The sequence below is a fragment of the Podarcis pityusensis genome (genome assembly GCF_964106645.2).
Source record: "Podarcis pityusensis genome assembly, chromosome: 6".
NCBI lineage: Eukaryota > Metazoa > Chordata > Lepidosauria > Squamata > Lacertidae > Podarcis > Podarcis pityusensis.
Genome location: NC_138030.1, coordinates 21752191 through 21779097, shown reverse-complemented (window position 1 = coordinate 21779097; position 26907 = coordinate 21752191). Strand labels below are relative to the sequence as shown.

Here is a 26907-nt window from a genome sequence, read left to right as displayed (position 1 = left end):
CCATAAAGAAGGCTGATCGCCGAAGAATTGATGCTTTTGTATTATGGTGCTGGAGGAGACTCTTGAGAGTCCCATGGACTGCAAGAAGATCAAACCTATCCATTCTTAAGGAAATCAGCCCTGTGTGCTCACTGGAAGGACAGATCCTGAAGCTGAGGCTCCAATACTTTGGCCACCTCATGAGAAGAGAAGACTCCCTGGAAAAGACCCTGATGTTGGGAAAGATGGAGGGCACAAGGAGAAGGGGACGACAGAGGACAAGATGGTTGGACAGTGTTCTCGAAGCTACCAGCATGAGTTTGACCAAACTGTGGGAGGCAGTGGAAGACAGGAGTGCCTGGCGGACACGACTAAACAACAACATTCACTTCTATAGACTGTGGTGGAGATGGCCAACAATTTAAGATGGCTTTAAAATGAGATTAGACAAATGGATGGAGAACAAGATATTCAATGGCTAGTACTAGTATATAATCAAGGCAGTATGTCTCTGAATACCAGCAGCAGGAGAGGGCTATGGCTATCATGTGGTGCTCATTTTCTGCTGGGCAAAACAATGCTGGGCTATAGCCTTGGGTTTGATCCAACAAAGTTCTTTTGTTCTTAGATTGCCACACTCACACAGCTAAAATCCTCTTGCTGTGAGGGGGCAGCCAGCTGCCATTTCCACCCCACCCTGCTTGAGGTGTGCACACATAGACCAGTGCTTTAATGCCCCCCAGAGGCCAGTTTGAGAATCCTGCCATATTCCATGGATAGACATGGCTGTCTGTACTCCGATCCAAAGAATTGATGCTTTTGTATTATGGTGCTGGAGGAGACTCTTGAGAGTCCCATGGACTGCAAGAAAATCAAACCTATCCATTCTTAAGGAAATCAGCCCTGAGTGCTCACTGGAAGGACAGATCCTGAAGCTGAGGCTCCAATACTTTGGCCACCTCATGAGAAGAGAAGGCTCCCTGGAAAAGACCCTGATGCTGGGAAAGATGGGGGGCACAAGGAGAAGGGGAAGACAGAGGACGAGATGGTTGGATAGTGTTCTTGAGGCTACCAGCATGAGTTTGACCAAACTGCGGGAGGCAGTGGAAGACAGGAGTGCCTGGCGTGCTCTGGTCCATGGGGTCACGAAGAGTCGGACACAACTAAATGACTAAACAACAACAACTCCGATCGTAAATATCTGTCCCTGCAGCACTGCAGCAGTAACTTATACTGGCACAGGAATTGGGGTGCTCCAATTAACGCAAACGTTTTCTGGCACACTCATAGTTAAGACTGGGTTAAAAGCGGTGCTTTTTTCTGGGGGTATGCAGGGGGTACGCATGCCCCTAAACATTTTGTGATTCTAAGTTTGGCCTCATTGAGGGGCAGTATTTCAATATGAGTAGGAAAATGAGAGTACCCCTAAATATTTATTTAAGAAAAAAAGCACTGGTTATAAGACCAAATGAAAACCCTGCAATTCTGGGGCATAAAGTGCTAGAAAAGAGCAAAACACATGAACGAAGAACTCATTTAGTTTTAATTGCTGGGGTGGGGGGACAACAGGTTTATGGATCTGCATACAAGTTTCACCACAAGATACAACTCTTAACAGAGGATGCAACAATTTACCAGGGGCATTGGAACTCTAGAACTTGCTTATGAGTTAGCTTGAAGTAGTGCTGCCTTCTCTTTTTAGCACGCACAATTAAACCAATTTTTGAATCCACTGGTTTGTGCCTCTGAAATCCTATTTTCTGCATGCCAGAAAGAAGCAGCGACGTAAGCAGAAGTGGTATGTCACTGGTGCCTCTTTCATGGAGAACACTTCCTGGGGAATTGCCACTGAATTGAATTAGTGTTGTGCAAGGCTGCACCTGCCCTTATGCCACAAAAGAACCAAACTTCATTGGTTTCAATGGCGTTCATGTTGGAGAAGTGGCTGGCGGATTATGTCCCATACTTCTCTTCACCAATGTTCACAGCCCAAAAAATATCAGTGCTTCTGAGATGCAACATGTGCACAAGTGAGATAGATACCACAAGTCACCTAACAATCTACAGGGAGATAGGAATAAATAATAGTTTATTGTGTGAGCAAAATGTACCTTATACGATAAAATCTGAAGTCTATATATTATTACTGAAATTGTGTTTTTCCTATACAGGAAGATAGTTGCCAAAAGGCTCTCTGAGTGGCTCAAGTCACTAAACATCTCTTGGTGTGTAGTGTTGCAGAGTGAGAGAGAGACAGTTCTCTGAAGGTACCAGCGGCCACAGAAAGTGACTGTAAGAGCCAGATGGCCATGGCAGAAACCTTTAAGTGGGGACTCCTTATTGCAATTTGGTTTCTTAACAGATGGAAGAGCCGCAGTTGTTGTCGTCCAGCCTTCCGCAGCCTAAATCAGAGCTCTCACAAGGCCGGGCTGCCGTCTTCGCTCTTAGGAGTCAGTCCAGATTCCTTCTCGGGAGCATCGGCCGAATCTTGGTTTTCTGTAAAAATAAAGGATCAAACAGAGAGTTGTGTGAATTGGATCCGATGGAAATTGATTTATTTAGCAAATAAAGCTAGTGTGGCTATTGCCAATGGTTCAGTGGTACCAGCAGAATGCTAGCTCTTCAGCAACGTGTTAAGAAGTGTGAGAAGTTGGATGTTAGTAGCATATACCTATGTCCCATCTGCATTACATGATGCAACTGGTATACATTGTGCAGTGATTTAGATAAGCCCTGTGTATTTTGCAGAGAACATGTTCATCCGAGCTTCCTGATTAGATCAGCTGCCTGAGAAGCAGCTCAGGTTGGACTTGGGCAAAGAGGGACTCACCATCCCCTGCAATAGCGATATCCTCCATGGTGCTTGCCAGTTTCTCCAGTTTAAGAGCAGCTGCGTCTCCTTGAAGGTCGGGTATTGCGTTTCTCCGGCCGCTCCGGTCACAGCTGATGAAGTCAGAATAGGCAGGCTCGGTCTCCATCGTCTCATTCACATTGTATGAGGCAGGATCCCTGTGTAACGGAGATGTGTGCAGTTGAGAAAACGTCAAGGGGCACGAGGTCCGTTTTCACTGAACAATTCATAAGCATCATATGAAACCACTGTCACTAGCCAATGTAATCAAGGAGCCATTTTGAAATTATGCCTTTTCACTTTCTCCATATAGCTCAGGAGTTGCAAGGCAGACCCACTGCCTTAAGAGGAAATTCCTATTGGCAGACCACGTGTCCATCTAGCTCGGTAGGAAGGTGCCAGATACAATTTGGAAAACAGAAAGCCTCTTAGGATGCCAGTAGAGTAAATCCAGTTCTGTATATTGGGGCCAGGGGTTGGGCACTGCATTGCTATGATTCTTCCTCCTACCTTTTTTTCTTTTTTTCTTTTTTTTTTCTTTTTTTGTATGAAAAGTACCCACAGAAGGCTAAAAGCAGGGGTGGAGGGCTGGCAGGGGAAGAGATTACTTTCACTTCCATTTTCACAAAAATGGGAAGTAGGAATGGGTGACTCAATGTTGGTTTCTCGTTTTTCTATTCTTAAGCTGAGTTCTCCACATATCCACAACAGGTGGCAATTTTTAAAAGTCCTCATGAAACTTCTTCAATTTAGTACAAATCTCTCCTAATATGCACATTTCTTAAGAAATATGCAACTTTGCCTAATATACACATATTTGCAAAGCAATGTTCCCTAATGCAGTGCATTTTTGTATGCTGTTTTCACCAACACGTGCATATTCTTGGCTGGAGAACTGTACTGCAAAATTCAGAGAAGTGCGGCTTTCAAAAGACGGCAATGCTTTGCTTCATGTATTGTTTCAAAAGGCATAAATTAGGTAGATTCACCTTTAAAGGTGAACTGAACCAAATTTCTCTCCTAGTCCTGCACATCACCTGCTTTTGGGAAAGGAAGGTAACAATTTAAACAGCCCGTCTCTGCACTCCAGCCGGGCTGCCATTTCTGATTTCATTCTCCCATGGCTGAATTTTTAAAAGCAGAGAGAGGGAGAATCGTGAAAGTGCCTGGCTCTTTCGATGTACTTTGGTGCCCTGCTTCCAGCAGCCCCATAAATTAGGGCACAGGGCTGGGCTGGCACGGTGGCATCACCATCGTACCTCGCACCTATGAGAACATGTAACACCGAAACTAAAAAAGCTGGCCACCGTTGGGATGACTGTTCAGTACACAGGTTATCGGGAGGGGCCCCACCACCCTACTAAGCTTAGAAGGTTTGGTACCAAAATACTGCCAGGCATAACATCCTTTCTCCCCTGCCCTTCCGCCCTCCCAAGCTCAGCTGTAAAGTCCATGATTGATGAGGAGCTAAAGGAACACAGAGCTAAAAACTGATTACCCTTGAGAAATGTATTCACCTTCAGCATTACAAAGATGCCCTTTCTCCAACCGGGGCATTCTGCCACCTCAAGAAATATTATCTGTCTGAAGTCCAAAATGGAAAGACCTGAACTGAACTCCTGAAGTCCATAGAATTCACACTGTCTTTCCTCTTGTCCAGATCTGGATTTCTTTTTTCAGGATCTGAGAATACATGCCTACATTCTGAGTTGTGGTGTTGTCCTTTTGGAGCTATTTCCTGGAACAAGCATGCTATAAATTGTGGCAAACCAACTGATCAGGTTGCTACATTGGTATGAGAAGGTGACACAGAGTTGACCTAACAGCTGTATTCAAGAACAGCAATCAGGGACCAGTGAGATGGAAGCTTTCAGAAAAGGGCAGTGCACATGTACCTAGCATCAAAAGACACCCTCAGGACCCAAATTAAAAAGAAATAACTGTCAAAGCTGCAACAATCCCACATAAAGCCTACGATGAATTGCAAAAATGAGGGAAGTTGTGAGGAGAGGACTAAAGAGAACATGTGTTTCCTCTCTTATTTCACAGCAGCTACTATAGATACTAGTCATTTGCTGGTTATATTTCTGGCAACATATATTGAGAATGCCGAGTTGGTGCCAATAACTTAGAAATGCACCATGAAGCAGCTTTTCCCCATCATCATCATCATCATCATCATCATATATTATTTATACCCCGCCCATCTGGCTGGGCTTCCTCAGCCATTCTGGGCAGCTTCCAACAAAATATTAAAATACCACAATATATCAAACATTAAAAGCTTCCCTAAACAGGGCTGCCTTCAGATGTCTTCTAAAAGTCTGGTAGTTGTTGTTCTCTTTGACATCTGATGGGAGGGCGTTCCACAGGGCGGGTGCCACTACCGAGAAGGCCCTCTGCCTGGTTCCCTGTAACTATATGACAAGCTGCACTTTCTCTCTTCTTATGGTCATTTAAAGATGTCCTTTCTTTGCATCTAGACACCCTACTGCCTCAGTTCTCAAACTATTCTTTTATCAGAGCACTGGAAAAATGCTGGAGGTCTCAACAAACCACTTACTAAACTTTTGTTTTGTTTTGCACACCAACCACACACACTCTTCATATGACACTCTGGGTGCCTCCATACACAGCAGCTCACTGTGGTCTTGGTGCTGCTCATGCAAACATGTTTTGCACCATGTTTTGCACATGACAATGTCCTCATCAAAGTCAGGCCCCGTATTATTTTCCTGTTTAATCTGGATTCATCATATCCATGGTAAATACATGTGGATGTGGTAAGTCTGGGTTGTGGGGGGTATGGGTGTGTGTGTGGCATTTTGATGAGGACAACATTGTGTGCACAGTGTGAAAGACATGCAGCACTGGGCCCACAATAAACTGTGATAAGCTTCTCTGACTCCTTCCATTTTTAACTAGATTATCCTCTACCCACCGTGGCTTTCACAAAGAAGTAGCTAATGAAGCTATTCCGCCTCCCAGAATTCATGCACCATTTTCTATCATTGGTTTTTGTTTAGTATTTGATACATGTTAAATAACCTTGATTTTAATAAGAAAAAAGGCATGGTAAATAACTTATAAATAGATTTGTTGGAAAATGTAAAAGTCCTCTCAGGAGATTACTATTTTAAGTAGTTCCAGAGGAACAGAGCCCAATGGCACCTTATAGAATGATAAATTTCTTGTAAGACACACTTTTGTGGGCTGCATCCTATTTTGCTAGATAGATTTTGACAGGACTCATTGCTCATGGAATATCTTTGGGGTTGAAATATTAGAGTTATAGTTAGGAAATACTGGGGCTCCTGTTAAGACAGAGAAGAGACAAGTCTGGTGTGCTGGACTGAGTACATTGTATGGCCAGCAGATGGAGTCTTTGGGTTATGTTTAACTCCCATTACAGTAAAACATGGGATCTTGTCAAGGTTCACATGTTCTGCAGCAGGTTGTGATTGCTCTCAACAAGCAGCATGGCGATTGGCTCAGCTCTCTGGGAAGCTGCTTTAAACAAACAGGTTCTCACATGAAATGGTGCTTATTTGTTTTTGTTTTCAAGCAGCAAGACTGAAGTCCAAAGGCATGGTCCAAAGATACATGATGCATCCATCTTGCTGCAGCTAAGCCTGAGAGTGAGGCCATCAGAATCTGATGGAAGAAATGTAGGACACCAACTAGAAAGAAAAGGGGTTTTTTTGTAATGTGAGGAGGGAAAGTGGCAATGTATCCCACTCTAATTTATCTGATGTTTCAGTTGATGATCTCCAAAAGCTCTGGAGTGATAGCTATAACTGAGTTTTGCTTTGTTTTTCCCTGAGTCCAAAGGTGGTATTAGAATGGAGATCAAGGTGTGGGGGTTTCTTCCCAGGAAGGATTCACATGCTGGCAAATTAAAGTTGATTTGGAGCTCTTGGACAACAAACCTACTTCCTCAAGAGATCTAACTTTTTGTGATATGGAAAGTTAGGAGCAAATGCAATGGAAAGGGTAGGATAGCACTTGCTTCGATGCAACATCATCTAGCCTCCCTGTGAGCAAATCAGGATCAATGCACAATAAACATATCATCTGGAAGCACCCCTAATGCTAAGTTGGTCCTAGAGAATAAGAGGTGTGAAGCAAGCACAAGGAGGTCTTTCATTGGCTTCACTTCTGAAATTTCAAAATTTGTCAATAGAAGCAGGTGCATATAAGAAGAAAATTGCCCACACAGGTGTACTAGATCTGATCTGATCAGTTTTGCAATGTCATTTCACCTACTTGGTAGTATCTTGGTAACACGAGCCCAGAACTTTATCTGCAGGATATAAAGGTGTGATCAGTTCCTGCGTGCATATTTCACTGAGTGCAAAGTCACAGCCCCGGTCATTTGAAACTGAGGTGGCATTGAATATTTAAATTTTGAGCACTGGTGTTGGTATCTGCATCTAGAGATGTAGGTACACATGTGGCACTGTAGTCTAAACCACTGAGCCTCTTGGGCTTGCTGATAGGAAGGTCTGAAGTTTGAATCCGTGCGACGGAGTGAGCTCCTGTTGCTCTGTCCCAGCTCCTGCCAACCTAGTAGTTTGAAAGCACACCAGTGCAAGTAGATAAATAGGTACCGCTGCGGCGGGAAGGTAAACAGCATTTCCGTGCGCTCTGGCACTCATCACAGTGTCCCGTTGCACCAGAAGTGGTTTAGCCACATGACCCGGAAAGCTGTTTGCGGACAAACACCGGCTCCCTCGGCCTGAAAAGTGAGATGAGTGCTGCACACCATAGTCGCCTTTGACGGGACTTAACCGTCCAAGGTTTCTTTACCTTTTACCTTATATAGAGATGTGATGCATACTTGATCATAAATAGAAAATGATGTAAAACAATGCTACTGCTGCATTTTTTAAAATGAAAGTTAGAAATAAAATTCCAACCAAGCTTGATTTTTCTGTTTAAAAGTGAATTTTGCCAGCAGAATAGTGATCTTGGGATTTGGGTAAAGAAGCTAAGAGACTACAGCTTAGAATATGAAGGATCACAGCTTCAGAAGTAAGGGAGAGCAAATATGTTGGCTTCAGTTTCTCATTCCGTTGCGCTGAATGATCATTAAAATGGCAAGTATGATTCAATGTGCAAAGAGATAAGCCAGGTAAAAAGTGATGTGCATCCCAAAGCTTCCTAGATGTGCTACTGAGGTTCGAAGTGGTGATGATGAGTAAGACTATCTTGGAATAATAGTAGATAGCTTGGTGGTAACGGTGGCCTAGTATATGGCAGCTGTGAAGAAGGCAAATTCCATGTTCAGGATCGTTTGGAACAGGACTGAGGGCGGAGGGGTGGGGGAAGAGAGAGTGTTAGTATCACGTTATCATTATTCAACTCTCTGGTGAGGCTGCACTTGGAATACTGTGTTCAGGTTTGGTTGCCACACCTCAAAAAGGATACTACAGAGCTGGAAAGGGTTCCGGAAAGGGAAGCATTTGCAAGTTTGTTAGTTCAGACAAAAGACAAGTAAGGGAGGCCATGATGATGATGATGACGATAATGATAACAATAACAACAATAATTTATTATTATTATTATTATTATTATTATTATTATTATTATTACCCCGCCCATCTGGCTGGGTTTCCCCAGCCACTCTGGGCGGCTTCCAACAAAACACTAAAGTACAATAACCTATTAAACATTAAGAGCTTCCCTAAACAGGCCTCCCTTCAGATGTCTTCTAAAAGTTTAGTAATCGTTTTTCTCTTTGACATCTGATGGGAGGGCGTTCCACAGGGCAGGTGCCACTACCGAGAAGGCCCTCTGCCTGGTTCCCTGTAACTTGGCTTCTTGTAACGATGGAACCACCAGAAGGCCCTCGGCGCTGGACCTCAGTGTCTGGGCAGAACGATGGAGGTGCAGACGCTCCTTCAGGTATATTGGACCAAGGCCATTTAGGGCTTTAAAGGTGTGTAGAATTCTATGTGGTGTGGAGTTAGATGAGAGTTTTTCTCCTTCTCCCATAATACCCAAAGTCATCCAGGGAATCTGAATATTCAAAGATTCTGGACAGACAGAATGAAGTACTTCCTCACATAGCACACAAAGTATGGAATTCGTAACCATAAGATGTAGCAACCAACTTGGATGGCTTTAAGAACGCCTTGGGAGTTGAGGGTACCAATGACTACAAGCCATGATGGCTGAGTATTACTCTCAGGCGTGGAGTAATACTCCAGTTGCTGTGAAGCACAAGTGGGGAGAGGGCTGTTGTGCTCATGCCCTGCTTGTGGACTTCCCTTCGACATCTGGCTGGCCATTGGGAGAAGAGGGTGCTAGATGAAATGGGCCTTTGCTTTGACGCAGAAGTGCTCTTCTGATGCCCTTGCTAGCCAGCTAAGTCACAGGGTCTTTGAATGAATGCTCTAGCTTCCTCTTTTCTCTCTTAACCCCAACCCCAGCCAGACTTAACAAGAACCAAATCAGACCAAAGAGCCAGCCAGTCCAGCATTCTCTTCCCCATATTGGCCAACCAAGTTATTACAGGAAGTATATAACCAGAGCCTGCTTTTTCCCACCCCACTTCCCCTTCCCTACGGCCCTGAGCATGGAAGCTCTGTCTAGTTAACATAGCTATTGATGGATCCATTCTCCAATGGTACTTTTCTTTTTTAAGCCATCTACAGTGGACGCTTGGGTTGCGAATGTGATCCGTGCGGGAAGCACATTCGCAACCCACAGCGCCACATCTGCGCACGTGCGGGTTGCGGTTCGGCGCTTCTGTGCATGCACAAAGTGTGATTCAGCACTTCTGCACATGTGCCGAAGTAACCTTTTCCGGTACTTCCGGGTTCGGCACAGTGCGCAACCCAAAATCGTGCCACCTCAAGCGTCTGTAACCCGAGGTATGACTGTAGTTGGTGAGTTCCGTAAATTAATCCAAACCTTGCTGTTCTACCCTGCCTTACCTCTTGCCTTTCTGATTCTTTTGCTGCTCCTCAGCTTTGCAGTGAAGACATATACCCTGTGCATCTAACATGTCTCCATTCATGTCGATGAGGCATTTCTGGCATTGTTTGAGTAAGGCTACCTTTTTTTTCTCGGCCATTCCAAATGTTAAACTGGCAGGCTCAGCAGTCCTGGACTTACTGCAGCAAAGGTGAATTGGGAAAAGCATTAACAACGTAACAGTAGGTATGCAGCAACCCTGTAATTCAGCCTAACCACCTATTCTCCTTTTTAGAATCAGGAGCTACTGTCTAGCACAGCCCAGTGTGTTTATGCCCACTGAAATCCTGTTGATAGGGGCAACTGGAGTGTATGGAGATATACTTAGGGAACTTCTGTTTTCTTGATAAGCGCTCCTGCTCTCTTCAGCTCCTCACTGACTCCGACCACCTGTACTATCTACTCCTTGCTTGCTTTCTCCCTTCACTTCAGGTTCTGACTGGCTCAGTGGATGTGAGCCAGAGGCCCTACATCTTGTGCCACGACAGCCATTTGCCAGTGGCCATTTTTAGTTCCAGAGAAGGGTGGCAGCTTAAACTAGGCTTTAAACTCGGCCTATAGCTGGCCTAATGGGGAATGAATGTGTGAAGCTGCTCCCCTTTGTTCCCATGTGTACCCCTCACCCGTTATCTAATTCCAGCAACTTCCTTCCCCCATTACTCCTGCCACATACCCGCTTTTTAAATGACCTGGCAGTTAAAGATCCAACAGCCTCAACTGTGAAACAGACATGTGCAATTCTTTCCGCCCTGCAAGTTCTGAATGGAATCCTTCGCCCCACTCAGCCTTGTCAGAGCAGAGGACATGGTGGGATAGAGTGACAAGAATGGGATTATATTGCCCCCCCCCCCCCAAGCAAGAGAAGGGCTGCGGTGGTACAAGCTATTAAAAGTTATTCTCAACTCTCTCTTTTTTTACCTGTTTCCCCAAGGGAGGCACATGTGGACTGGCCTGCGTGCACACCAACCATTTAAAGCAGTGGTTCCCAATTAGCTAAGTACTGCGTACCCCTTGTTTTTCAAAAGCCAAGCCATGGACCCCCTGCTTTTGAAAATGTTATCCCTCTGGTAGTCTTGTGAATGGTGCCACCATACCCTCCAACATGCCCCTGGCACAAAACCGGGGTGCACATCTTCCGGGCCATGCTCCCTCCCACATGAGTCATGTGACCTGCATGAGAGCACAGCCCCCCAAAATGAGATGTCCCAGACAGTTGATGGGTATCTGCCACAGACCCCGTTGGTGGGTGACCCCCAATTGGGAGCCACTGGTTTAAAGCACTGAAGGGTTGGAAGGCTCACAAGAGAAAGGCTTAAGCACCCCCTTCTCTTCCAATATCTCCAGTCCTACCTGACTTTTCAGGTTTAAAAAGGATGCTGAAGAGGCGGAAGGTTTGCAGGCCATGAAGGACTTGCTCACAGATTTATTGACAGCTGCACGAATGATGGTAGCTAGGAATTGGAAGGGGCAAGAAGACTTTAAAATGGAAGAATGGTGTAAAGAGGTGTGGGATATAGCTATTAATGATAAATTAACATGTGCCATTAGGGTAAGACAGGGAATACACAGGAGAAATAATTTCGAGGCGATATGGACAGTGTTTGTAGAATTTGTACTGTTAAAACAGAAAGGGGCCAAAGCATTGCAAGAGGTGTTGAAATTTTGGGAGGTTGGATAGTTAACAATGGAATGGTCCTGGGGGTGGGGTGCACATTTTTATTCTTATTTATTTGTGATTATTACTTTGTAAAGAAAAAGAAAAAAAGGGGGAGAAAAGAGATATGCAAAATACAATAGTAAAAAAAGGGGGGGAATGCTGAACTGATGAAGTATACTACTTATCTGCATGTAATGCCCAATTTGGCCTTGAGTGGCCTGGGGAGGCCATTTATTTAATTTTTTCCATGCCTAGGTTTTTTTGGGATGTGGATTTCCAATAGATGCTGTTCACTTCACAAGATGCCAAGAAAAAATGGGACAGGCGGCATCCAGATTTTTTAAATATTTATTGTTGTTGTTGTATTTTTTAGGCTGCCTTTCAGGCTAAAACCCTCACAAGTGGGTCTACAAAATATATGAATTGTGTAATCCATTCATGATTTGACTGTGCATATATTATATCCTTGTCTCGGCTTTTTCAGGTGAAACAACAAACGTTTGTGAACTGCCCTCAACAGTCACAGGCATACTGAATCTCCGGTGAAGATACAGTTAGTTTATAAATTTGCACAACTATTTGAAAAGTTGCGAACAGCATTTAAAAATAGCTGCCCTCCTGCCCTTTCCAGCCAGTGTTCAAACTTTCCCCTGGAGCTCTTGAATGATTTAAGGTGTACAGATTACTTACTTCTAAGGTCTTATTTGATGCAAGTATTGGATATCAAGAAGACCTCTGGGCTTTTTCATTGTGGCTACTGTGACAGTATTATTCGAAAGAGAGGGGGAAATATTAGGGTTGTGGGCCTTTCCCCAAGATACCAAATTTCAAGATACCAAATTTGTAGAATCACTACAAATTTTCCTGTTAACATTTCACTAGCAATAGCAATTAAAGCTATATGGTTATCGTGTTCCCTGGAGATTTTATTAGTAGATGATTATCCAGGTATGGATGGAATTACTGCATGTCAATCAAGTGGGTAGCACCTGGTTTACATATATGTAAGTACCTGAATATCTGTAATGCAAACCGATGAATATTATTCACGTTAACATGAACCATAGAATAATATGACTAAGCTTATGGCGCATATAGACTGAATGCTTTATATCGTATGCCAGAGGCAGGCAGACCTCAGAATTGGGAGGGATCGTGTGTGTGTGTGTGTGTGCGCGCGCGCGTATGTGTTGGGTTTTTTACTAGAACCCAAGATCTGCCAACTTGAGACAAGCACAAACTAGCCTCTGAGCACATGCTCAGCCCAGGAATTTGCATACAGTTCCAAAACTGAACTCTCAGCCCTGCCACACAAAAACCCAGTACTGCAAATCATTCCGAGATCTACTGGTAGATCGCTCTGGAACTACCTTCTGCCTACCTCGGCACCCATGGGCTACTCATTGTTAGTGGGGGTTAGGGGCAGCCCATCCTGTTTCACCACCTGAGGCAGAATAGGAAGGTGAGGTCTGCCTTTGCCAAAGCCTTGCATACCCAATAAACACACAAGACGTAACTGGCTGTACGTTTGAAAAAATAATGTATACTATTCATTGTATTGTATTGAATTGTAGATTTCAACAGAAGAAGCTCATAAAGTTCAACGAAAAAAGTAGAAGACCCAGTGGATCAGTTCATTCTCTAATCAGTTTCTGCATCAGGTCCATATATGTGAAAGTGTCTATTCCACCTCTCTGTTCATAGAGTCCAACAATCCACACGAAAGGTTGTTGCAGTTCCACAGAATCCTTTCACAGAGTCTAAGCCTTGTTTCGCCGTCGACTCTATATTGGACTCTATGAACAGAGAGGTGGAATAGACACTTTCACATATATGGACCTGATGCATAAACTGATTAGAGAATGAACTGATGCTTTGCTGTGAGGTTAAATATTAACTTTTATATAGTGCTTTCAAGGTGCCGAAAGCACTTCAAATGCACAAGGAAGAGGATTGTTTCACCATTTTATATTCTGTTCTTTATCATAAAAACGGTTGGTTTATGTTTTTCGAGTTGCTCCGATCAGAAGGGGCAAAGGTTCGACCAAGATGTTTGACACTAAAGGGGAAAAGGAAACCTAAAGCCTTAAAGGGGAGTGAGGGAGTGGGAAGAAACCAAATAAATTATGATGACGATAAATGCAAATAAAACTCTACCGCTGCGCTTCTGATTAGCTGACAGGTTTGGCAAGCGCTGGAAACGAGGTGTGTAAGTAGAACTGACAAAGAAGAGAGCTAGCGCTATTTACCTGTGAGGAAGCCCCATTGAATTCAATAGGACTTGCAGCTGAGTAGACATCATTAGATTGTCTTGTTAGAGTGCTATTGAAGGAAAAGTACAGAAACCAGAAGGAAAAAGCCAGAGGACTGAAGCAGATTTTTCAGGATCAAAGTTAACACTGAAAAGCCTGGGAGTTGCTTTAACACTTAGTCTCAACTGGGTATCAGGATGTGTTTCCCTGTGTAGTTTGCATTTGTTCTAGTGGTTAAATGTTCATTTTTATTTTTATTTTACTAACAACTTCACAGCTGTTTAAATTGTTGCCTTATAGAAACCTTTAGTAAAAGCTAAATTTGGTTTGTTTGCAGATATTTTTGGGGGGGGGTGGTGTTGAACATATTGGAAGCATGCAGTACTATGAATAGTGTCTCTCTCCCACCCCCAAAAAGGAACAATTAGGCCCCTAATTGCCTTAACATACTATCCAGTTTAGAGAGCTGGTTGACCCAGGAAAGAAATTAGTCCGGCAGGAGCTAAAGATATCCACTGGGTGGCGGTAGTAAGGACCACAGGAGAAATGACACATACCGGTATTTCCCCTCCCTCTCGTGGTGCAGCCTGCAGCCTGCGCTTTTCACATCAGCCAGCATTATCCCCATATTATCATTATCCCCATATTACAAATATGGGCAGAGCTCTGACATGGAAGGTGAATGCAGGCATCAAATGTGCCCCCTGCAGTATGATCCTGGCTTTGCAACTTGGTTTGCGCAGGGAAATACCAACAAGTTATCAGCGTTAAATGTGTCTCTGGGAAAATGCATAATACCCGCGCAATTCACACATGAACCCAAAAATGTGAACATGAGAGAGATGAATCTTTTCACGTGAGTCAAAATGTGTGTGGTCCTGAAAATGTGCTTAAGGCCCAAAAAATCATATCCACAAGCAGAGAAAATTTCGAAAGGGACATTTTATTACAGCGGGGTAGGAAAAATAAGGTTTCAGTCACTACGATCTGATAAATGCAGTACAAATTATGGGTGAGTTTAACCTTAATATGCTAATACATTCATATCCCTTGTTGCTGTTGGCATCCATCTGTCTCAAGAGACAATGGAGGGCGTCTCCAGGGGTGAAGTCAAACCACAATGTTAGTAGCACCCAAGTGACCTCCCCAGGGCGCAAGCCTGGGCAACGTGTAGGGAGCTCAGTCTCAGTGATGTGGTCCAAAGGAAAGCAGAGTGTTATGTACTGAAGTTCTCACCCTGGGCCTGCAGGGGGATACTGTAAATAGTTTTCACTCAGGTCCACATATGCAAATAAGGGATTGAAAGTGACATTCAGTGATTGGATAGTTACAGAAAGTTGTTACAGTTGCGTTGTAGTGGAGCTCTCTATAAGCAGGCTGGCTGAACCCTTCAGTTCAGTTCTGTTCTGGCCTATGAATAAACAAGAGCTGTTTGAAGAATCACTGTGTCATCTGAGACATTCACTCACAACTTAACACAGAGCAATACGCCTGGCAACAGCTTGGCTTCAGGAGTTGCTGGAAGGAGATGCCCAAGGCACCATCCAACAGTCTTAGGGACTCCACTCCAAATCTGTGTAGGTGTTACTCCTTAGCCTTTTCTTCTCCAGAAGATATCCCGAATGGTCACGGAGGTTGAGGATCATAGTTTTCCTTCTCCTAGATGGGCTACCTCTCACTTCCTTCTACAGTACATGCACATGCAGAAACTTCCTTTTTGACCTTTGGACACACTATTGATCTAGTCCACTCAATCCGCTGCAGGGGAAATCCCTAACTCACCAAGGGTTTGAGATCTGTTAGCTATCCTCAGCTGGTTTAGCCAGCCAGTTGACCCAGGGTGTGGCTGCTGTTGCATGCTGACAGCTTCTAGGAGCTTTAGGTGAGACCCTAGTGCAAGGTGGGGACCAAAGGTGGACAAGCATCCTGGAGAATTGAATGCTGGCCAAGTCATCAGTGTTGCCCCTTCAACATAATGCAGCAGGCAGCCCGGCCATCTTTTAATTTAAAAAAATAAATTAAAAAATTAAAAATTTAATTCCACATGAATATTCTTGTGTTGCTGTTGGTTTGAAGCCTTATTCGGTTTTCTTCAAAAGGAAACTTTTTAAAGTTCATAAATATTCTGGGGATTGTGGAGAAGCTTGGGATAGCCTCCTTTTCCCTGTGTGATCTTCCTGAATTCTGCAGAATTTGCAACTTTCCAACAGCACATTTATTTTGCGTAGGAGATGAATTTTAAACCATTGGTAGGGAAATAATTTTAAAAAATTTTTTTTCAGCTTTTATAAATATTTTAACAAGAAAAACGAAATCTTTACAAATCTAATTTACCTTCCCGCTCAACTTCCCTCCCCTCCCTTTTGTGGATATTTATTTCATATCTTTTTATTAGTGTATATCCAATTCAAATATATTTATAATTTTCCCTTTATGTTCCCCTGAATTGTCTCTTACTGCACGTGTTTTTATCAGTCCCGCTAATGCTTTTAACTTGTTTCCAATGTGTCTTCCAATAGTCAATCAATTTCCTCCATTCTATTTTTAAAAGTCTCTCCTATTGATTTCTTATTCTTCCATTAATTGCCAGTCTTCCTTTGTCAGAATTGTTTATTGCTTCCATCTTTGGGCATAAATCATTCAAGCAGCTGCAGTAGTATACATAAACTTTTTTCCCCCCTGTTTGGTAGGTACTTCTCCACCAATTATTCCTAAAAGAAAAGCTTCTGGTTTTCCCCCACAAAAGAAATCTGAATCATCTGTAGAAAGCAGAAAACTTTGTTCTCTCTGCAGCTCTCAGTAAACAGAAATAAAGGAGGACCCAAGAGGGTGTCACTATGGAATGAAGTTATGCTGAATTGCAGCAGGGAGCATTCTCCTCTCCCAAGATGCTGTTGTTTGTCTTCCTCCATCTTCTTGGTTTTTTGTTTTTGTTTTAAAACAATGCTTTCATTTTGTCTGAGCTCCTTTGAAGGCGCTGGAAAATTCCTGATTTTCTCAGGGATGTACAGTAAATACTGCATGTCCAAAAAAGACTGTAGTGTTCCTCAACAAAGCAAGGATGGGTTAGGGTAAATTCCAGCAGTCTTGCCGTACTACACACAGTGGACTATTCATTAGGCAGAGAATTCAGGACTATATTTAGATCCCTTGCTTCAGTTCTAGTGCAGTGCTGCAAATGAGTGGGACAGATGATTTGACTTGGCAAGAACTGTTCGATGCAGCATATAGAACGAATAAGATATGCATGCTTTGTAGCACTCACCACATTGCTAGTGCTGGGTTTTTACTCCCATATCCAAAATGCATATGTCTCTTGTAAGGTAAAGGGACCCCTGACCATTAGGTCCAGTCATGGCCGACTCTGTGGTTGCGGCGCTCATCTCGCTTTATTGGCCGAGGGAGCCGGCGTATAGCTTCCAGGTCATGTGGCCAGCATGACTAATCCGCTTCTGGCGAACCAGAGCAGTGCACGGAAACGCTGTTTACCTTCCCGCCGGAGCGGTACCTATTTATCTACTTGCACTTTGACGTGCTTTCAAACTGCTAGGTTGGCAGGAGCAGGGACCGAGCAACGGGAGCTCACCCCATCGCGGGGATTCGAACCGCTGACCTTCTGATCAGCAAGTCCTAGGCTCTGTGGTTTAACCCACAAAATACTACAGTGGTACCTTGGGTTAAGAACTTAATTCGTTCTGGAGGTCTGTTCTTAATCTGAAACTGTTCTTAACCTGAAGCACCACTTTAGCTAATGAGGCCTCCTGGTGCCGCCACGCCACTGCTGCGCAATTTCTGTTCTCATCCTGAAGCAAAGTTCTTAACCCGAGGTACTATTTCTCGGTTAGCGGAGTCTGTAACCTGAAGCGTCTGTAACCCAAGGTACCACTGTACCGTTCAATGCAGTTTCTCAAACCAACTTAACACCAAGTGGAGTCCTTAAACCAGAGGTTTTCAACCTTTTTGAGTCCTCGGCTCTCTTGACCAGCTACATTCTTTCTGCAGCACCCCTGTGGGGCTCAGGAGCCCAGTTATGTCACCCCTTGCCTGCAGAGCTGGCAGCCTCTCACCCTTTTTCGAACACTCTCCCTTGTGGAATGTGCCCTCAGTCTCCTCTTCCCTCTCCTTAGGAGTCCTCCAGGCAGCAGCTGTCATTGCCCCTGATCTCTGAGCTGCTCCCCTGCCCTAAAGAGAGGTGCCTCTCCCCACACTGCCTCCTCTTAGGAGCACAGAGGATGCCCCCAGCCTTTGTGACCCAACGGAGAATGGCCAAAGGGATTTGGCTGGCCGGAAACAGTGTCCGGGCTTCATATTTTTTCTGTTTTTGCACAAAAAAAGCTCAACAGTTTTTGTGGATGTCACAGAGCAAGCACCTGGCAGCCTGTTGGCCCCCCTGGCCTCCCACTTGTTTATCTGTTTGCAATAGCAAGGGCTGGTGGACTGGTTGGCTGGGCTCCGCTTGCTTGCTTGCTTGCTCTGAGGCCACCATCATATGATGCTTTTGTTTTGTTTTAAAGACAGTTCTTTTGGGCCTTGACAGTGTTTCATTTCCAAAAAGGAGTCAGTTTTTATGCATCCAGTTGCTTCAAACTGCGAAATATGAATATCTGCAATAGTTTCCGAGCACAATTCAAAGTGTTGGTGCTGACCTTTAAAGCCCTAAACGGCCTCGGTCCAGTATACCTGAAGGAGCGTCTCCACCCCCATCATTCAGCCCAGACACTGAGATCCAGCACCGAGGGCCTCCTGGCAGTTCCCTCATTGCGAGAAGTGAGGTTACAGGGAACCAGACAGAGGGCCTTCTCGGTAGTGGCACCCGCCCTGTGGAAAGCCCTCCCATCAGATGTCAAGGAAATAAGCTGCTATCTTATTTTTAAATGACATCTGAAGGCGGCCCTGTTTAGGGAAGTTTTTAATATTTAATGCTGAATTGTTTTTAACACTCGATTGGAAGCCACCCAGAGTGGCTGGGGAAACTCAGTCAGGTGGGCAGAGTATAAATAATTATGATTATTATGATTATTACTATTATTATACTGTGCTTGCACATGCATACAGCCACCAACGTGTGTGTGTGTGTGTGTGTGTGTTGGGAACATACCTTACTTAATTCATTTTCCTTCTGCTGAGGACAGACATCTAGCTCCATGCACCAGAAGGCACCAAGTAGTTCTGGAGAGGAAGTAGAAAGGAAAGGAGGATAAACGTGGTCCTTAATCATTAGCAAACACTTATTCTGGACCCTTCTGAGGACCCTGTGACCACAAGTGTGAAGGGAAGGGAAGACTTGAAGGGGAAATGGAAGGGAAATGGAAAATTTAAAAGACACATTGTGGTTGTATCCAGCACTGCATAAGTTGACTTCCATCTGCACAACAGAATATCCCCTTCCTCTCCTCCCGCTTCTGCTTCCTAAAATCTGCTCTGGTTAGGATATTTAAGCATTGTTGCTGGGTCAGGGTGGATAAGATACTGTGCAATTGCTGCTACTAGGGCCATATCTGCTTTAGAAAGTTATACTGAGTTTATATCATCTTAGCATCCCCTAAGAAATCCCAGGAATAATAGTTTGGTGAGATACTGAGAACACATGACAATATGTACCCATCTTCCAATTCCAAAGAATCGCGGTTATACTGTATCAGGTAAGTCCATAATGTAGAGATTCTGTTATATTCTGTGGCAAGATGGTGTAGGAAAACTTTCCCACTAAAGTCTTCTCCTTATTTTTACTTCTGGCTTGGGAAAAAATGGGCTATATATTCACTGATTCGTTTTATTTTATTGCCCCCTGGGTTCCTTGCGAAGTATGCAAATAAGCCTGTATCCAGGTGAGCTTTCATTCTGGAATTTCCCTAGTAGTTGGACCGAGATCCGGAAATGTCTTTGGTAAGTTAGCTGAAAATCCATCCACACTGTGAAGTTCATAGAAAAATCCCCGCTCCCTCCACGGTTTTAATGATTTTGGCTTGTATTCAGCACTTTAAAACTTCTCTGGGTCTCTTTGTTTACAGCTGCTTGTTCCTAATGTTCAGTCAATATATTTTAGTACTAGTGTAGGGCAGTCTTCCGAGCTGAAAAACGTCACCAGCAAGAAAACATGAGCTGGTCTGCCTTCCAGAGCAAGGATGTGATCGTCGCCACTTTGTTTTCGTTTTTAATCAAAGTTTCATCTCCGGAATCGAAAGAAAGCAAATGATGTAGGTACTAAAAAGCTGGATATAATCCTTCACATTTCAAAATCTAACAAAGCTGTCCAAAAAAGGACAAACTGGTTTTAGGTCAGCAGGTATCAGAAGTACAACTATATCTGGTTGCAAAACAGTGCCAGTTCCATAGGTATAGATGGAGGATGTAACTGTTGTTATCTGAATTTCTACGATGGAACAAATGACCTCAGTACAGATGCTCCAAAAGTACAGCTGTCCAACAAATGCTACGTAGACTAGTTTTTGTTCTAAAGAGGAAATCCTTTAAAGATAAAAGTCATGGTGATGGCAAGATCTGAAGGTCATCATGACATCTCTTGTTTCGCGGAGTAAACATTGGAGGAGGTCCAGGCCAGGTCATTAATCTGTTTTGCTATTTCTTTCTCTAGTGGGCATCAATACTTGACACTTCAGAGAAAAGGTATACCTATACCAAATACTTTAATAGCCAGGCATACTCCCTAGGAAAGCACTGGAAACTGCAGTCCTATGATGGGGAATTGGGAGCTCTAACAAAGAATCCTCAGGTGCTTCATGGAACTACAATTCCCAGCATTCTTTGAGGGAAACCACAACAGTTAAAAGTGGGAGGAGATGTGGAAGGTGTCTGTAGAATTTGTACTGTTAAAACGGAAAGGGATCAAACCAACGCAGGAGGTGTTGAAATTTTGGGAGGTTGGATACTTACAATGGAATGGTCTTGGGGGTGGAGTGCACATTTTTATTCTTATTTATTTATTATTATTACTTTGCCCCCCCCCCAAAAAGGGGGACAGAAACAATACAGTCATACCTCAGGTTAAATATGCTTCAGGTTGAGCGCTTTCGGGTTGCGCTCTGCGGCAACCCAGAAGTAACGGAATGCATTACCTCCGGGTATTGCCACTCGCGCATGCGCAGACGGTCAAGGTGACGTCACGCGCATGCACAGGAGCGGCAAATCGCAACCTGTGCACGCGCAGATGCGCAGGCACAGGTTACGTTCGCTTCAGGATGCAAACGGGGATCCAGAACAGATCCCGTTTGTATCCAAAGGTACCACTGTACTGTATAAGTGTGGGTATTCCTAAACAGAGTATAAAAATCCTTCAGAGGTTCATGAAAGAATATTGATTGATTTTATATATTTATATCCCACCTGTCCTCCAGCTCAAGGTGGCATATATCATTCTCCTCCTCATTCTATCGTCACAACAGCCCCGTGAGGCGGGTTAGGCTGAAAAATGGAGACTGGCCCAAAATTATCTTGTGAGCTCCATGGCTGAGTGGATATTTGAATCTGGATCTCCCCACTTCTAGAGCTCCTCCCTATTTCCATCCATCACATGATCTCTAGACACAGGGTCTGAGAGGTCCCACCATTTCCCCGGGAAACCCCACTGTTTACTACTGAATAGGAACAAACATCAATTGGGTTTTCTGCAGATAGATTCAGCAGTAAATAGTGGGTTCCCCCGTGGAAAAGGCAGGACAAAATAAAAACCTCTAATAATAATAATAAATTTTATTTATATCCCGCCCTCCCCAGCCGAAGCCGGGCTCAGGGCAGCTAACAATAATAAAACAGTACAAAAGTACAGCACAAACAACACTCTAAAATCATTCATTATAAAATTAATTAATTCAAGCCACTGGCAACTATTGGGCCAGAACCCAATGGTCTTCGAAGGATTTAGCTTCAACCGGCTCCCACGTAACCATCCAGCCACAGCTTCCAAACATCTGGTCAGTGTGTCTGGGGCCGAGTCAGGATGGCCATCCATCAACAGATAGAGTTGGGTGTCATCAGCATACTGATGGCAACCCAGCCCAAAACTCCGGACAAGCTGGGCAAGGGGGCGCATAAAGATGTTGAAAAGCATCGGGGAGAGTATCGCACCCTGAGGTACTCCACACACCAAGGAGTGGCGCGATGACAATTCCCCCCCAAGCGCCACCCTCTGTCCCCGACCAGAGAGAAACGAGCGCAGCCATTGAAGGACTGTGCCCTGGATCCCCACGTCGGCAAGGCGGTGGTCCAGAAGTTCGTGATCAACCATGTCGAAAGCTGCTGACAGATCTAGAAGAATCAGCAGCCCCGACCCACCTCGATCCATTTGTCTACGAAGATCATCTGTTAGGGCAACCAGAGCCGTCTCGGTCCCATGACCAGCGCGGAAGCCGGACTGGAATGGATCCAGAGCCGATGTTTCATCCAGAAACCCACCAAGCTGTTCAGCAACCGCTCTCTCAATCACCTTACCCAGGAACGGAAGATTCGAAACTGGGCGGTAATTGGATAGATCTAAAAGATCTAATGATGTTTTCTTTAAGAGCGGGCGCACCACTGCCTCCTTCAGTTCCCCTGGGAATGTCCCCGTGCCAAGGGACAAATTGATGATATCCCCCAGGAGGGCCCACACCTCGTCTGGACATGCTCTAATCAGCCAAGACGGGCACGGGTTGAGAGGACAGGTGGTGGGCTTTCCAGCTCGGAGGAGTCTGTCCACATCGGCTGGGGATATCCGGTTGAAGTGGTCCAATACTGGACCCGAGGACAGTTGAGGGGCCTCCAGTTCCTTTATTGTATCCAAATTGGCAGGGAGGTCATGGCTGAGCAACAAGACCTTCTCCGCAAAAAAGCTCGCAAATGCCTCACAGCTGTGTGTCAAATTGTTATTTAAATTTGGCTGTCCCTCAAGGGACGTTAAAGACCTGATTATACTAAATAATTGCGCCGGGCGAGAGCTAGTGGATGCAATGGAGGCCGAGAAGTAAGACTTCTTAGCAGCCTTCACCGCCATCTCGTAGGTTTTCATAAAAGCCCTATAAGATGTTCTTGAGGCTCCGTCACGGGCACCCTGCCATACTCGCTCTAGCCGTCTGAGGTCCCGCTTCATTTTCCGGAGCTCCTCGGTAAACCAGGGAGCCCAGTTTCTGTGGGGTCGCAGAAGGCGCTTAGGTGCGATTTCATCGATGGCTGCCAGGAGCTGGATATTCCAGCCCTCAACAAGCTCAGTCAATGAGTCGCCAGGGGGAGCAAGGTCCTGCAAGGCTTGGCGGAATCTATCAGGGTCCATCAGCCTCTGCGGGCGAGCCCAAATCGGCTCGCCACCTAAGCAGGGTGGGGGTGGAAAGTCAATCCTGGCTTTCAGAGCGTAGTGATCAGACCATGGCACCTTCATCGAAGGAGACATGATCACAGCTATACCTACGCCAAAGATCAAATCCAGCGTGTGGCCTGCTTGATGTGTGGAGCCATGCCTGGAAACTAGGGCCGGATTTAGGTTTGAGGAGGCCCTAAGCTACTGAAGGTAATGGGTCCCTTCATATGTCCAGCTGTCCTTTGTCAGCAACAAATTGTAGCTGTTTTTTTGTGTGTTGAATATATGCTATATGGTAATTTTGGACCTAATAGGATTCTAAAGCCATTTGCACATGTTGCCTTGCAACCAGTCCATGCAGAATGTAGGCACCCTGTATATAGAAATGAGGAAACCAGTGATATTTTAGGGAGCAGGCTAGTAGACGGGGCCCATTACTTGCATCATAAGAGCCTACACAACACAAAACACTGTTGCTGTATGTCAGTTTTATTTTATTTGTTTTTTATCTTATATTTTGGAAATGTACATCTAGGTTGTTTTTTTCCTTTAGTTTTATTTGGGGGGCCCCAAGAGAGTGGGGCCCTAAGCTATAGCTTGTTTAGCTTATACGTAAATCCGGCACTGCTGGAAACCATGGGGCAAACAGAAAATATCATGGGGCAAACAGAAGTGTGGGTTAGCCCCTAGTCTAACACTAAGTTTCACGGTGAAGTTTATTCCAACCTTCTGTTAACCAGTAGCAGCAGTCAATAGACTTCTTTATGAAAATTCTCACCCAAGATTGAAGTCATCCAGTATGTGTCGTGTGGTGAGCTCCATGAACAAGTGGGAATTCAAACCCTGGTCTCCCAAGTCCCAGTCCAACACAGTAAATGTCAGCCCTCACGAGTGGGTCCCGACATTTTGAGAATTTTGAGCCTGATTTAAGAGTACTGGAGAACTCGAGCTTGCACACTATTTTGTGACATTCTGGTTGGCCCAATGTGGGTTTTGGAATTTCTCTCATAGGCCAACAAGGCTACCTTTACTTTTTGACTGTCATGTGTTTGCAATACCATCAACAGAGATCCAGAATAAAGGGTAAAGGTAAAGGGACCCCTGATCATTAGGTCCAGTCGTGGCCGACTCTGGGGGTGCGGCGCTCATCTTGCTTTATTGGCCGAGGGAGCCGGCGTACAGCTTCCAGGTCATGTGGCCAGCATGACAAAGCTGCTTCTGGCGAACCAGAGCAGCGCACGGAAACGCCGTTTACCTTCCTGCCGGAGGGATACCTATTTATCTACTTGCACTTTGATGTGCTTTCGAACTGCAAGGTTGGCAGCAGCAGGGACAGAGCAACGGGAGCTCACCCCGTCGTGGGGATTCGAACCGCCAACCTTCTTATCAGCAAGTCCTAGGCTCTGTGGTTTAACCCACAGCGCCATCCGCGTCCCCAGCATAAAGGATACTAAGGTGCTTTTCTAATCACAGGAATTATTGAGGCAGCCTAAACTTCAAGGCCAAAGGACCCATTACTTTTTCCTATAGACATTAAGATGGCTATAGAGAAGAGATAAAACTGTTGAAGAGGCTCAAATAGGTGAAACACTGGACTGGTCAGACCTGGGTCTAATTCGCACAGCCAACAGATCTCTGTAGGGAAGAGCCATGGTTCAGTGACTGAGCCCATGATCTGGTCTGTAGGAGGAGGGTTCCAAGTTCAGTATCTGGAAAGTCAGTTAAGAGCATCTCAGGTAACAGAGTTGGGGAAGGAGGACTTTTGCCTGAAATTTTGGAGAGCTACTGCAAGTCAGAGTTGGCACTACTGGGCTTGACAAAACAAATATCTAAGTAAGCAGCAATTTATATTCATACATAAGAACTGTATATAAGAACTTATAAGACCTGTAACTTGTTGAATTAATGCTTGAGCTTGCTTTCCTTGCGTGCCATGTCTTTTTAGATTGTGAACTTGGAAGGCAGGGACTGCCTCAGTACGGACTTTTGTAAGCCACTACTCTGAGAGTCTTTTTGGCAAAGAGGCAGGAATTGAATGCTATAAATAATAAATTCTGATATATAATACATCTTTGCTAGCTTGCTAGCTACCAGGATGAATTGAGTTTTTCAGTTTGGACCTCCACACCAACCATTCCTGCCTTTTAGGCCCAAATTTTTGCCTCCAATCCATTGTGAACATCACAATGTTCTTTCTCTTCTCAATCACTTATTAACTGGTGGTGACAGTTGTTAACATTCACAACAGGTGAAGGAGCTTGACAATCAATAGTTTCAATATTCTTAACCATAAAATTGAAAAATTCCTCATTGTCCAACTCCTTCATTGGCAGAATATGATGGTCATTCTGTACCATGTAAAGTACAATTATTTCCAGAGTCAAAAAAACTCTCATGCACAAACACAAATACATGTATGAAACTAGTAATTTTAATAATAGTTGAATTTCAGTTTTGTAAAAACTTCGCTTTATTTTCCCTCGACTGCGAAAGATTTCTCACCCTTCATTTCACTGTTGCTCCCTTCATTTAATCGTTGATAAATCACTAGAACATTGCTTTCCCCCCACAGCTGTTATACATTTCATGGTGAACACATTTCTGCCACACACCGAAAAGTTCATGAGGAAGAAAAGATCTTTTAAACAAATGTGTTCTAGGGAGGACCTCAGCCTACCACGCAACTCAGCCCTTCACTATACAACACCGTACATTTTGTGGCATAAAAGCGACGGTTTCAACGCAGCTGCTGTCTACCATTGTTCAGAATGCGAAGTTATACTTACAGAAGATGGCTCCAAGCTCCAACAGCTCTCAGTGTGGCGAGTTAGGAACCCCAACTGTTAAAACTCAAGGCTCAAGTGCGGCTCGGTCACCCACACATCCCCCCAAGCGTGAGTGTTCTCGGAATGTCAAAGGGCCAGAGCAGACAGCTTAGTCACAGTTTCAGACTTCCAGTTTCCTTGCGTTAATAGCTGCTAAATGCAGTCGCACTTCTAGGGCTCAGGAGGCGTTTCCTCACTCCCTTCCCTTGCCAAGTAAGTCCCTGTTTGTTGTAATCCAATGCTCGGCCTCCGTGATGTCAACCAAGCAGCTACTTGCTTGGCTCCCATCTCCCTGCACACAGGAGGGGATCTGTTTCCTTTGCTTTTGTTTAACTTCGCATTGTAACCTCATCTCCCAGCAGCTGTGCGCTGAAACATCCTTCCTTCTGTTTTCTGTTTGTCAAAAGAGGCTTCCTACTTTAATACACCCACTGGCTGTTGTTTAGGTGTAGGCAAACATTTATTCTCAAGGAAGCTATGGGCGAAATCAAGGCATATTGTGGGTGGAATGCTTCTCAGACATTTGCCAATTAAATAATTGCTCAGAGTCCTAGCAATGGGAAATGGGGTCCCAGTTCCCATATTACCTACCCATTTTACATTAAGACCCTTCAACTCATTTATACTTCGAAGCATAAATACCCACCATGCAATGGTCTGAGGGCCTCAGTGCCCTGGCTATATTTGAACATACTTCATATAAACATCAGTTTCATGCAAATACCTGATTGGACATCTGGAGAGCTTATATTAACTTATATGTTTACATTAAGATGCATGTACTGACGGTTACTATATTCATAATGTGAACTGATGGTGGGTGTTTTTGTTTTTGTTACTACAGTGGTACCTCGGGTTACATACGCTTCAGGTTACAGACTCCACTAACCCAGAAATATTACCTCGGGTTAAGAACTTTGCTTCAGGATGAGAACAGAAATCATGCTTTGGCCGCTTCGGCGGCGTGGCAGCAGCGGGAGGCCTCATTAGCTAAAGTGGTGCTTCAGGTTAAGAACAGTTTCAGGTTAAGAACAGACCTCCAGAACGAATTAAGTTCTTAACCCGAGGTACCA

At 44.4% G+C, this 26907-nt stretch overlaps 1 protein-coding gene across 4 annotated transcripts; it reads right to left on the bottom strand.

Moving 5' to 3' along the window:
- Positions 1–1501: 1501 nt before the first annotated feature.
- On the bottom strand, positions 1502–26110 carry PKIG (cAMP-dependent protein kinase inhibitor gamma). Of its 4 annotated transcripts, XM_081009644.1 has the most exons (5): positions 25796–26110; positions 18819–18889; positions 9772–9951; positions 2810–2988; positions 1502–2475 (listed from the first exon to the last, which is right to left on the bottom strand). In XM_081009644.1, exons 3-5 carry the CDS (start codon positions 9909–9911, stop codon positions 2396–2398), a joined length of 399 nt encoding a protein of 132 aa, XP_080865770.1. In that variant the 5' UTR covers positions 9912–9951; positions 18819–18889; positions 25796–26110; the 3' UTR covers positions 1502–2395. The 4 variants fall into 4 exon arrangements, with proteins under 4 accessions (XP_080865770.1, XP_080865769.1, XP_080865771.1 ...); XM_081009643.1 differs by lacking the exons at positions 18819–18889; positions 25796–26110 and adding an exon at positions 10730–10767; XM_081009645.1 differs by lacking the exons at positions 18819–18889; positions 25796–26110 and adding an exon at positions 10485–10602.
- Positions 26111–26907: the final 797 nt, after the last annotated feature.